The sequence below is a fragment of the Colletotrichum godetiae genome (assembly GCF_030913485.1).
Source record: "Colletotrichum godetiae strain CBS 193.32 chromosome Unknown BDP55scaffold_72, whole genome shotgun sequence".
Classification (NCBI taxonomy): domain Eukaryota; kingdom Fungi; phylum Ascomycota; class Sordariomycetes; order Glomerellales; family Glomerellaceae; genus Colletotrichum; species Colletotrichum godetiae.
In genome coordinates, this window is record NW_026851320.1 from 206,238 (window position 1) to 218,252 (window position 12,015).

The following is a 12,015-nucleotide window of genomic DNA, read 5'->3' on the forward strand; positions in this document are numbered from 1 at the left end:
TCGTGCAGTAGTGTTTGTATAGTCACGACAAAATTGTGAATACTAGCGAACCTTTTCACTGATGTTCCGTCTCGAGGCGTACATATCAAGTGCCTCGAGGCATGGCTGGCTACTGCGAAGCTTCCTCTGAAAATAGATGCAGGTAAAATTCTGGCTGAGTACGGCACATGAAGAGTGCTGATTCTGCGCGATTGATCGTGCAAAAATTTGGTTAGTGTACTGTGCATAGTGAACCTCGTTGTGATGTGTTGCTACAGGCCAAGCCGGCCAATCGGCGGCACTTGTGGCTAAGACAATGCGCCGCTTCATACGTTGACTTCCTTATCCACATCGACGTCCATGGAAGCAGACACGGTCCGAGGCTCCACTTGGAATGACAGATTCTAGAACGTTACAGAAACGCTCCCAACGATGTCCATCGGCGCTTTCCAGTCGAAATTGGCTCCAGGGTCCATCACTTTGCTGTGCTGGTCTGAGCGCAGTTGCCCCACTACCCGAGGAAATAGATCCTCCTCTTTCTGGCCCGTGGCTACAAACTGACCTGTCAAAGTGGCTTGAGAGCAAGTATTGAATGTGGCGTGTTCTAGACCCTTCCAACTATGTACCCCGTCATGAGCAAGGATACTCCAGAAATGACATGTGCGTTTTGGACGTACGGACACACCAAATCAACCGATAGGATGGGAATTGCACCTCAGCGGCACATACGACCATCGCAACTACCTACAAGCCCTGGTGAAGCGTTCCTAGACGAAACGCCCCAGTGACGATATTGTCATGAATGCTCAGCACGGGGGATCCAAACGACTTTTGTTCGTAGCATACTACATGATGGCTACTCCTCCGCCGAGTATCACGCGAAAGCAGGAGACCGACAAGCTTAAATGACGCAGTCGATGCCGTGATCCTGCTACCGTATTGGACTACATCTTCACGTTCATCCGGCCTCATTACCGCTCGAGAATCTGCGACCATTAGATCATCGGCCACACGAAGTTTTCCCTTTCAGATTTCCTATTGCAATGGAGGGACAGAAGGTAAACACGCTCGAAGCAGACGTCATCGTTATTGGCGCAGGTTTCAGTGGTTGTTACGCTTTATTCAAAATTCGGGAGGCAGGATTCTCTGCCAAGATTCTTGAACGCGGAGACGACTTCGGCGGCGTCTGGCATTTCAATCGGTATCCCGGTGCCAGGGTTGATTCCGACACGCCCGCCTACCAGTTCAGCTTGCCCAGAGTCTGGGCTGATTTCCACTTCACGGAACGGTTTCCTGGTTGCGAGGAAATCCGCAAGTACTTTCGACACGTCGATGCAACGCTGGGTCTGCGTCAGGACACCATTTTCGACGCTCAAGCAGACGAGGCGAAGTACGACACCGAGGCCGGGCGCTGGCAGTTCAGGACGACCAAGGGGCTACGTGCGACGTCCAAGTATGCGATATTCGCATGCGGCTCGATGAACAAGCCGTACATGCCACCTTTCCCAAACCAAGACCTGTTCGATGGGCCTATCATACACCCGTCCGCTTGGCCCGACAATCTCTCGCTGACGGGCAAGAAGATTGGCATCGTCGGTCAGGGCGCGTCCGGTCTGCAAATGCGCAGGAGCTTGCACCACTCGACTGCGAGCTGACGGTTTTCGTTCGAAACCCTTGTATCGCGGTTCCGATGCATCAGAGACAGCTGTCGTACCGAGAGTCAGAGGAGATGAAACACTATTACGATGCCATATTCGCAAAGGCCAAGTTCGGCTCGTCTTCGGCCCTCCCATACAATCAGAATTCTGACTGGCTGCGCTGCGCGACAGAGACCGAACGAAACGACCTGTTCGAGCGGTTATGGAACAGGGGTGGCCTCGGCCTCACGCAGTCGAACTATCGCGATATCGTGTTTGACAAGAAGGCCAACGCATGCTTGTACGATTTCTGGGTTCGAAAAACGCGAAGTCGGATGACGGACCCCAAGAAGATGAACATCGTCGCGCCTTTGCAGCAGTTTGAATGGTTCGGATCAACACGCGTCAACCTTGAGAAGAACTACTACGAGGCGCTGGACCAACCGAATGTCAAAGCGGTGAACCTCAAGGAGACGCCGATCCAGTCCTTTGACCGGCAAGGGATTCTCACCGGGAGCTCTAATGACGCTACACACCACGACTTGGACGTTGTCATCATGGCTACCGGCTACGACGGCGTCACAGGTAGCCTGCTGGACATGAAAATCCATGACAAGAATGGCGTCCGGCTGGAGGATGCTTGGAAAAGCGGCATCAGCACGTACCTTGGCATGATGATCCCCGGTATGCCCAATGCATTTATGCTGTATGGGCCGCAAGGGCCGACGACGCAGACCAACGCGCCGCCTTTCATTGAGCTCCAGGTTGACTGGGTGGTAAGGCTCCTAAAGCGGATGAGCCAGGATCATGTGTATTCCATCGAGCCCTCGGAGGAGTCTTGTGAATTTTGGAAAGGTCTCGTAGCAAAGGCCTTTGAGTCAACCCTTTTTCGTGATAGCACCGCGTGGTGGACCGGCGCGAACGTCCCGCGCAAGAGAGTCGAGCCACTGGTCTATCTGGGTGGGGTCCAGCCATGGAGACAGTTGTGTGACCGGTTTCTGCGTGACTGGACGGACTTCATCGTGTCGTAGGAGCAGAATAGCTTCGATTATCGTAGCCTGGCTGACGGGAACTTTCATTTATCTACTCTGAATGCCTATAATGTGTCAAACTCTATCGTCAACACTGTAACAAACTGTGACTTCCTGCGGTGAATTCAGAGACGCGGTGACCTGGAGACGAGCTGTGACTAATGACATCGCATTCTGGTCTATGTCGACTACGAGTTATTCGTGCACTTTGGTACAAAGATAAAGCTCATCCATCTCAACTCGTTTATTTGGCAGTATGCGTGCGAAACCGAACGGTGATTGAACCTCAATGAATAAGGGGATACCGATGTTTTCCCATTCATCGGCACGCGACCACATCTTACACCACGCGAGATGCCTCGTCCGCCCGTTCATTGCTGTTAGTAGTAGCGTCTCTCACGTGATTTCCAAGAGTTTTGAACGGCAAACGAAGACTAGACTGCTGTATAGCTGGGAGACGATGTAGACATGCCGCTGTCTTAAACAAAGCTGCTGGCCGTGCCTCTAGGGGTAAGTCCCGCAGGCGGCGGTTTTTGCAGTTCCCACCAGGGAGGTTCGTCCTGAATGTGGACCTGGCCTTCATCAAGTTCGCCAGTGCCGGCCCTTTTAAATCTCAAGGCACCTATGACTTTCTTGAAAGAGACAAATGTGCTAAACGTTAGAAATATTTTTGGATAAGGGTGGCCATAACTTCAATGCACATATGAACGTCAGCCGAACAGCGATCTCTTTGAAAAAAGCCTTGATTTTGTCGACCAAGGTGACAGTATTTGGACTCTTCGAGCGGAGACTCGTCATTGTGGGTGCAACTTTCGTAGGCGTGGTGGTTAACAAATATGTCGGAAGAAGTACGTCTGCGACGGGCTGATAGACGCTGGGATGGTTCAAGGAAGATTCCGAAATCACAACCAGATCAAAGGCCAGCAACCTGAGCGACGGCTGTGTTTTTATACTGTTCAAGTCTTGGCAGACTTTCGTGAAAGCCAGACAGCTCAGCCGAGTTAAAGTGACACCCGAAGGCTGTCATTGATCGGTAGACCAATCATCAGAGAGACCCGCGTGGCGTTTCCAGGACCTATTCGATGGCTCCTTGATTACGCTCTGTGCTTCGAATCGAGGGAGCGATGGATCGCCGCGGGAACCTTGAAGAATGCATGCCCCGGGTACTAAGAACCGCAAGGGCGCACGCTGAACACCTGAACCAACAGCAATCTGCCACATTATGCTTGAGAGAACGGACTTACCAAAAAACAGTTCTTTCAATGGTAAAAGCGGTCCTTTGACGGCGAGATCCGACCGAGTCTTGCTGACTCTTCAGCTTGGAGAAACACCATACACATGATTCGTCGGGGATCACCAAGCTGAGCCGTACGCAAACAGAAACCACTGGCCCGCTTGCTGGTGTCTATTATATCCGTAACCTTGCTCGAATGAATGCGAGCGATACATTTGTTTCATGGTACTGTAGCCCTAACTTATGAGGTACCGTATGGATGTGCGTCGCATAAATTTATGCCATAATGAGGATGAGCTCCAGGCGACATTCTCCTTTCATGAGGACCAGACAGTGTGGAGGTTTCCCTGAAACTCATTCTGCTGAAATGCACTTCTGGCTTCCCCCTACTTTCCTTCTCTTAGGCCATGATACGTCAGTTTGCATTCACTTACAATACTGTACTGCAGTCAGTTTTGGGAGAGGGTCGAGTAGAAGCCGGGTCTGCCTCTTTAAGCAAGAGCTTGTTGTGGCTGCGTATGGCGGACACCCCTCATCGCCAGCTTTGTGCCCACTAACGATCATATCAAAACGGTCGATTCGATGTTTGCCGAACTATTTAGTTGCTCCGATGACATTGCTTTCCTTGTAATAACGTCGTTGAGACAGTCCAGGTGATGAATCAAGGAACAGTACCGAAAAGAACCAAGATCAACATGGAAGTACCCCAGCCACCAGTACACGGCAGACCCGACAACCTTACCGCAAGGCTCGTCGCGATCATCATCCACGAAATGACAGCATGCATCTCGCGTTGGCGCGATTATGCCGCCTCCAAAGATGCGCAGCTTCAGCAACTTCACAAAACTCCCAACATCTCGAAGCACGCATCGAAACGGAGCGTCACACCATCAACGCGCAAGCCGAGCGCATTAGTCGTCTGGAGTTCGAAATGTCTCCTATGGAACTCTCATGCAATACTGTGTCGCCAGCGGCGTTTTCAATGTCGCTGCAGGAGTCTAGACGCAAGATGTCGGGTTCTATCATAGACCTGCGGTCAAGCTTCACAGGCGGCACGTTCGAGAATACTTTGCAGGAGACATACGGTCAAGCACACGGCGGCGATGGTGCGAGCCTAGAGGGCGACGCTTTAGCTCCATTGATGGCGTTGGCAATGACCGCGGTAGGGGACGCAGCTGAACCGCGGTTTGGAGCAGAGGAGGTGACGCAGAGCGAGAGCCTAAACCCGAAGAAGAGGCACCTGGAAGAGTACGATGCTGTTTTGAAGCGAGTCCGGCAAAGTTGATGAAGGCAAATGGATTGGAAAGTCTGCCTGCAATAGATTGTTGCTGTAACCTTGTTGCACCTTGGATGTAGCGATCTGCGTGAAGCTATTATTCCATCTTTCATATCACATAGTGAGGTCCATTAAGAAACGCTACCAATTTCGCTGAGTGATCTAAGTCTCGTCACGAAGACGAATCTCACGTAACATATTCCAACGATCTCTAATGATCACAGCAGATATTCTTATGTTGATTTACGTGATCTCGCGACAGCAACCCATTCCCGCAATCACATCTCCTCGCCGTCATCTTCATGCCCCCTCTGTTCCCAAGCTGTAGACTATCCAGATCATCCCAGTACTTCTTCACAAGGCTGTGGGCATTCTCTAGATTGGCCGCCGGCTCCGTAGTCACTTGCCACTTGATTTTGTAGAAAGTCATGCTGTCGACCTCCTTTCGCCCGGTGACCTCCCCCGACCAGTGCTCCAAAGTGGGGTCGTATCGACGTAACGGTAATCTTCTGGAATTGGAATAGCCATGGAGTTCGTTCCAATCGACTAAAACTGGTAACATGTGCTGGGGTCGGTCTTCTGGTTCCCAGGTTGGTTTCCAAGCCACGTGGTAGTAAATTGCGCCATCGAAATCGCTGTGTCCCTGAATTCTCTTCACTTGCCATTCATCCGTACGTGCTGTGTATCCGCTGTTGTGGTCGACTGTCGTTGATCTCATCTTTCGTTGGGCTGCTAGTCGGAGACTGGTGTGGATACTGTGACCGAAGTTGGACGTGATACGATGGGCGCCGAGATGGGTCTTGAAGGTGAGGCGGTGAAGCATGCGCCGACGCTGCTGTTTAAGGAGCTTGTGGCTTTTCTTATACATAAAACAGATACATGCGTACATATCCCGATGGATGGAGACGATTCAACTTTGCTAATGAATCACATTTTGTTCCAGTCATTAGTCCCTCCACTGACAGGGTTCGAAGTAAAGATGCTTGAGGCGAGGATGAGTGAGCAGATACATGCTTACAATCCACAGGACTCCAGTCCTGGGCATGCGTATGTGGATCTATGGATGCTTCTGCGCCCGAAACAGAAATTAGATCTTCTGATGTACAGACCCTTAAAACGACCTTTTGCGGTCCGATGTACACACCGAAAGAAACATCGCTCAGCGGTGCTTGCTGGTCCAACTGCTTGGGCTGTGACGACGCAAATGCCAGGGCAGCTACATCGTTGTATTCGCTAAAGTGGGCCACGCCACGAGCCAATTGTCACTTCGTAGGGAAACTTCTGGTTTTCGTTGAGAGGGGCGCTATGCTTGATTGCAATCCTTGTTCGCAAAAAGGTTCACAAATGACAACGATTTCTGGGCGCCAGCGTGCGCAGAACTAACGCTGACTTTCTGGGTACGTTGCCCTGGCAGTTCCGCCTGGAAATCGCAATACGCCATTGTGAATCCATGTAGTTTGACGGCTCTGGAGGCACCAACGAGAAGCACTGCATGTCACTCGCCAGGCCCCGGCTTTCAACAATAACTTCCCATCATGGCCTAGCCTTGTCGGTTCCTTTCTAGCCATTTCTAGTGTTCGATGATCACTACGACAGAATCGATGGCACCGGCTTGGGTACAAGCCCCTGTAAGGTGGCCGGATCGTTGGAGAGCACGTCGTCTAAGCAGCGTGCGCTTTTTAGGTAAAAATATATGCAGGACGAACTCCACCTGCTTTCCCCGTCTAGCAGATGGTGCTTCCAGTATGAGGACCGAGCGAAATCACCTCTCAGTGGCAGACGTGGACCATACAGTAAAAGCGTGGCCGGCATGCAATGAAGGCTACTCGCAGCGATCCGTCTCCATGAACAAGCCTGCAACGCGACGCTTCGGTGAACGAAACCGCGATCCGCGATCTACTGCAAAATAGGACATTCTGGCACGTTCGTGCACGGGAATCGTGGCGGCAAACCTCTCCAGTCGCGTCCCGGGATGCACCAGGCGTCATCGGCAAGCACGACAGACAACGCAGTGTTGACTTGACAGCTGTATTTCCCACTATATTTCCTTCGTGACGCTGGAAGTAGACTTACCAAGGACATCCCGTCGTTGTGAGGCCTGGTCGCTCACAAGTATCAAACTATTTGAGAGACATCACTCGCCTGGTCGTTAGCATCAAGTTCGACCGAGATGACGGCTTGCCGCGGGTCATCACCCGCATCTAGTACAGCGCCGCAAGGAGAAGATTGCCCCCGAAACCTAGACATCCTGTCACCGACAGAACGGTGACGAAGGTGTAGGAAGAAATAGAAGACTTCGCGAGACGATACCGACTCGTGCCTGGGGACAAATGGTGTGTGTTCACGGAATCTAGCGTCATGTTATGCTGAACAATGTCATCACCGCTAAACCATGCTCGCCTGTCAAGGAATATCAAATCTCCATCGCAATAAGTTCCAGCGATGTTCCGGTAACGCATCAAGTTGGAAGCTCTGCAGGCTCTTTTTCCAAACGCCATTCGGTGCCACGTGCGATTTCGGGTGAACAATGGCCGCGGGCTTCTGCATGTAGTTCGACGCGATGTTGAGTATCTGCAGAATCCAGCTCTGGTTTTTCGAACCCTCTCTTCCCCTCAACGCAGGTGCCCGATGTGCCGCACCCACGACGTCTGCGTCGCAGGAAAATATAAGCTCCCGCGGATAAGAGTAAGAGGGTTAAGCAAACGCCGATACTAACTCCTATCTTAGCGGCAGTCGAAAAGGACGGACTCTTGGAAGAAGTAGTGACTGGTGTAGCAGACGTCGTGGTCGGCATTGGCGTAGACGTGGCTGCGGACTGAGCGCTTGTCGTTGTGAGACTAGATTGGTATCCTCGGATGGAGAAAACGGAACTACTAAATAAGTTCTGGTTGGCCGCGTCGATTGAGCGGTTGAAGTAAGAGATGACATGACTGGAGTCCGTAACGTCGAGATCTTCCGGGAGAGTCCAGTTGTAGTACATATCCGACCCAGGTGTGTATCTGGTCAGCCCCTCTCCAAGAATGGGTGTGCAGGGAACTAGGTTCGGCATCCAAGCGGTGGTGTTGTAAACCAGTTCAAGCTCGTCTGAAGTCAGGAGAAGTGTCAGCAATTCGCAGCATGCAGTAGCCTATCGGATATGGGGAGCACCAACCGACTATGACTTGGGAGAATCCATCGTCGGCGTTGTTAAGAACGAGTCCGATTATGGCAGTGTCGTAGCTCGTCGAGGCAGTCGACCACTCAATACTGACTGTGTCGCCTTTAGACCAAACATCCCCTCTTTTCGGGAGATAAAAAATTGTTGCACGTGCTCATGGCAACAGAAAGGGGCCAGTGGCATCTAGGACAGACCGTGGTGATGCAGTGCTGCTGGAGTGAACATTACCTCCAAGTCCAAGAGCTCTTGTCTTTATCATAGCTTGACGGAGAACTCGCAAGACGAGCTGAAGAGGGAACTCCGTAATTTTTAAATCGCGGTGATTTCATTTCCCTTGCATCCGAGTTCAGAACTCGAGTCGGACTAGCAGGGAATGCAATTCTTACTTCTTCTGTTGCCAAATGAAATTACGGTATCCGTCCAGGACCCTACCATTACTACCTGCGAGTTCCGGGAGGCCTGCGGCTAGTTAGCTCTGCAAGGTTAGCCGCCAAATGAACGCCTGCTCATTCGGGTTGAACACTCTGTTACGGGGGCGCTAGGCCTACTCAGAAAGTCAGCGCCGTCACTCCAGGGCATGCATGACTCGCGGGCTGCAAGTCTCGAGGTCGACCGTCAAGGCACCATGTCCACAGCGATTCTTTCCATCTTGTCCTCGTTTGTCGATGTCGCAATCTCGACGCGCCCGGACGAGCTTGCAATGGTAACAGTACTGTAATCAATTTGCGTAGCAGGAGTCATTGGTCCGCATCATCTTGTCAACGTCTTGTCTCCTCCTTCTTTTTAATTATGACACAATGACCCCTTCCGGCGAAGCAACCAGCGTAATGGTGACAGGCGATGGGGGCTCGTTGGATGCGCGTCCCGAGACTGTTCATGCCACTTTGTCGATTGCGTGCAATTTGATGATGTGATTCCAGTCCATCAGCGCAGAAGCTTGTTAAGTATACACAAGAAGTCAAGCGCGGATTGCTTACCAAGAAGCCCCGCGCTTCACAGGGAGGAGCAGAAAGCTGGGAGCCGGAGATCGAGGTCCAGAAACATCATAAGATGAGTTTGTTTGCCTACTGGGACTCTCTGGAGGGCGGACGGGAGGGGGCCATGGTAGATCGAGAGTTAAGGCACGTATTCGAGATCCTATCTCACACAAGAGGGCTCGGTAGCAGGATCTACTTAGAAGTCATCTGGGTTGAATCTCCCAAATCTTCGTGTGAGCCCGAAGCGACTATACGGGACGCTGATAACGACATTCTGGAAGGGTATTGGAAATCTCAGGGCGGCCGTAAGAAAGCATTGAGGGCATTGCGAGGCTCGTCAGGCCCGAAGGGTTCGCTGGCAACATGACCCGACTAACCGATGGCCGTTGTAAGATAAGGGACCACACCGCCATAGAGAAAAATGCCTCGAGTCGGAATAGTTGAAGAGATCAAGACGCCGGAACCGGCTGAAGTGCAGCGCCTTGTGGAGGTGCCGGGTTTTCGTGTTAACTTTCATACCATAGTGTTGTCCAACGCTTCATTGGCAAACGGCATATGTCCGAATCGAAGCTTTTCAAGCAATTCAAGAGCAGCCACATGATGGCCTTCTAAGGGATGCTCGTTCGAGCTTATGGTATGGGTCCGGCACGGTCGGTATTACACGATACGGGGGCTTCCTAGCCATCCTCGAAAATGGGTCTCTTTGAATATATCTGACGACGTCGTAATACAGTAAGACTCAGCAACATCGCCAAGTTTTGACATTTTCTCTAGCAGAAATCAACACCACTCTGGCCGCAATCTGATCATGAACGCAACCTTCGTGCCGACATGAATCATCAGCTAAGCGCTATCGCTCTTCTTCCCGCGGGTCTTATGTAGGCTGAGGATTTGCGCCAACCAAAGGATGGATGCGAAGATCACTAAGCCTATCGTAAGCACACAGAAAGATGGCCACCTTTTGACTACTCAGTCAATGAGGGATGTGAACGTATCTAGTACAAGCTCTGGTGCGTTGACGCAGGCCTTGCTCGGTCAAAATCACATCGCGACAAACTGCCGCCATCCGTCCAAGAGCTTCGGACCTAGACTGCCGCCCATCATCGGCTTCCATCCCCAAAACTGACCCCGCCGGATGGGAAAGGCGGTCTCGATGGGTCTATGATTTTGCTGATTTTCCTCACATCGTCCGTGATACGCCCGAGTCTAACATGGTCAGAATATGGACTAGTTGCCTACTAGGGAACGATCACTCACTGCTCGTTCAGGTAGTCATTCTGGGCTTTTTGGGATTGGTGGGCCTTCTCGAGTCTGCAAAGAGCTTTTTTCAGCAGCTCTGCTCGTTCTGTGATGGAGGCCTATTTCCCATGAGTGCGTTGTTCCACCGCTTGCGGCTGTGCTTACGAGAGCGAACTTGGCTGTGCGCCAGACAGCGTGAGGTTCTCGAGAGGGCTGTTTCCGGTTAGCCATGCACCAGGCCTGAGGTGGGCACCCATAACTTGCCTTGAAGACGGCTCTGTTGCTGGGTCTTGCAACTTGGCCAGCAAGCTGTCGATGTCGATCGTTCCAGGTGACGGAGGCGACTGCTGCAGATGTGGGATGGCGGACTGAGCATCTGTGGCCGCTGGGCTACTGCGGAGATATTGCGAACCATGTTTGGGAGACCCTGGAAAGGCCTCAGCTGACCTCCAAGAGCCTATGGCAGCGGGTTGTTGATAGGTAAGGGTTTCTGCATGTGACAAGTGACTCGCCGGCCTGCGCGATGGCCGGGGCGGTGGTTGGGACATGTTCGTCTGAAGCAGAGAGCTGGAGGGGCAAGAGAACTCTCGACGGCGGAGGCGATGAGTGTGGGAAAGTCGTCAAGAACGAGGTGATGGTGGACGATGTCGGGCGCAATGGCCTTTTAGTTATTGAGGCGCAACCGACTTGGACTCGTCCATCCCATGTCTGCCGTTGGCGGAAGTCCGGCGACCAGACGGCAGGGTTGCTCTTTTTTGCATTTGCAGTCGGGCGGCGATCATCGCAATCGGTAGAGATCGAAAACTGTTGGCCATGTCGCAAGTGGTCTGGATGATGTTTCGGTCTCGCTCCCAGCCTGGAGGTCTCGCGGTCAACCCTGTCACCGGAGCGGAATGGCGGACTTGTAGATCGTAATCGCCGTGCAGATGTCTTCCACTCGGCCAAATCGAGAGGATTGTACCTATTTTCTGGTAACTTGTCCTTTCCGACATACCTTGGGTGTTCATACAGGTACTCCACTGCCATGTTGGAGGCAAAGTACGGCACACTGAACCACCATCGCAGCAATATTGAACATGGTCCTTGAACGCAAGAATAAGTCGTACGGCCCAGGATGTCTCGAAATTTGGCAGTGGAATACGGGCGAAGGAATCTTGGCTCGGCAGGGGAGATCGTTTGCGCAACACTCAGCATCATAGCCCACGACTCGAGAAATTGCTTGTAGCGGTGATCTTGCCGTCGAGGACAAATGTGATAACAACGATGAAGCTCAACAGATGTCAGGGTGCTTGCCTGGCCCCGGACCTGGACCTCAGCAACAGGGTTCACAGCACACTGAGATCCACTTCCTATGGCTCACTGAACCAACGACATCAGACCACATCTCTGTCGGCCTGGACCAACCGCGATGTTTTCCAAAGACCGCACATTCCGAAACGATGACTCCGCCGCTGCAGAATTAAAAAAATGTACGGTAGATCATCT

The 12,015-nt window shown here is 52.0% G+C and overlaps 6 protein-coding genes across 6 annotated transcripts; 3 read left to right on the forward strand and 3 right to left on the reverse strand.

Moving 5' to 3' along the window:
• Positions 1-647: 647 nt before the first annotated feature.
• BDP55DRAFT_758720 (uncharacterized protein) lies at positions 648-2,647 on the forward strand (the record flags this gene model as incomplete). The annotated part of the gene is made up of 2 exons (XM_060580810.1): positions 648-1,571; positions 1,607-2,647. The coding sequence occupies exons 1-2, from the start codon at positions 1,023-1,025 to the stop codon at positions 2,645-2,647; spliced, it is 1,590 nt and encodes a 529-aa protein (XP_060423325.1). The 5' UTR covers positions 648-1,022.
• Positions 2,648-4,662: 2,015 nt separating this feature from the next.
• BDP55DRAFT_637784 (uncharacterized protein) lies at positions 4,663-5,166 on the forward strand (the record flags this gene model as incomplete). The annotated part of the gene is made up of 1 exon (XM_060573032.1): positions 4,663-5,166. The coding sequence occupies one exon, from the start codon at positions 4,663-4,665 to the stop codon at positions 5,164-5,166; it is 504 nt and encodes a 167-aa protein (XP_060423326.1).
• BDP55DRAFT_682596 (uncharacterized protein) lies at positions 5,116-6,006 on the reverse strand (the record flags this gene model as incomplete). The annotated part of the gene is made up of 1 exon (XM_060576271.1): positions 5,116-6,006. A coding segment is annotated over exon 1 (494 nt), but the record flags the coding sequence as incomplete, so codon positions are not given.
• A 1,609-nt stretch (positions 6,007-7,615) lies between these two features.
• On the reverse strand, positions 7,616-8,137 carry BDP55DRAFT_637786 (uncharacterized protein; the record flags this gene model as incomplete). Its single annotated transcript, XM_060573033.1, has 1 exon — positions 7,616-8,137. The coding sequence occupies one exon, from the start codon at positions 8,135-8,137 to the stop codon at positions 7,616-7,618; it is 522 nt and encodes a 173-aa protein (XP_060423328.1).
• Positions 8,138-8,897: 760 nt separating this feature from the next.
• Positions 8,898-9,823, forward strand: BDP55DRAFT_682601 (uncharacterized protein). The gene has a single exon (XM_060576272.1). It carries the CDS (start codon positions 9,365-9,367, stop codon positions 9,656-9,658), a length of 294 nt encoding a protein of 97 aa, XP_060423329.1. The 5' UTR covers positions 8,898-9,364; the 3' UTR covers positions 9,659-9,823.
• Positions 9,824-10,692: 869 nt separating this feature from the next.
• On the reverse strand, positions 10,693-11,829 carry BDP55DRAFT_396815 (uncharacterized protein). Its single transcript, XM_060567245.1, has 2 exons — positions 10,795-11,829; positions 10,693-10,743 (listed from the first exon to the last, which is right to left on the reverse strand). Exon 1 carries the CDS (start codon positions 11,725-11,727, stop codon positions 10,969-10,971), a length of 759 nt encoding a protein of 252 aa, XP_060423330.1. The 5' UTR covers positions 11,728-11,829; the 3' UTR covers positions 10,693-10,743; positions 10,795-10,968.
• Between the last annotated feature and the right edge of the window lie 186 nt (positions 11,830-12,015).

What these genes read in the sequence shown, in the direction of transcription:
- BDP55DRAFT_682601 (XM_060576272.1), top strand. Translation starts at nt 9,365, where the DNA reads ATGAGTTTGTTTGCCTACTGGGACTCTCTGGAGGGCGGACGGGAGGGG.
- BDP55DRAFT_396815 (XM_060567245.1), bottom strand. Translation starts at nt 11,727, where the DNA reads ATGATGCTGAGTGTTGCGCAAACGATCTCCCCTGCCGAGCCAAGATTC.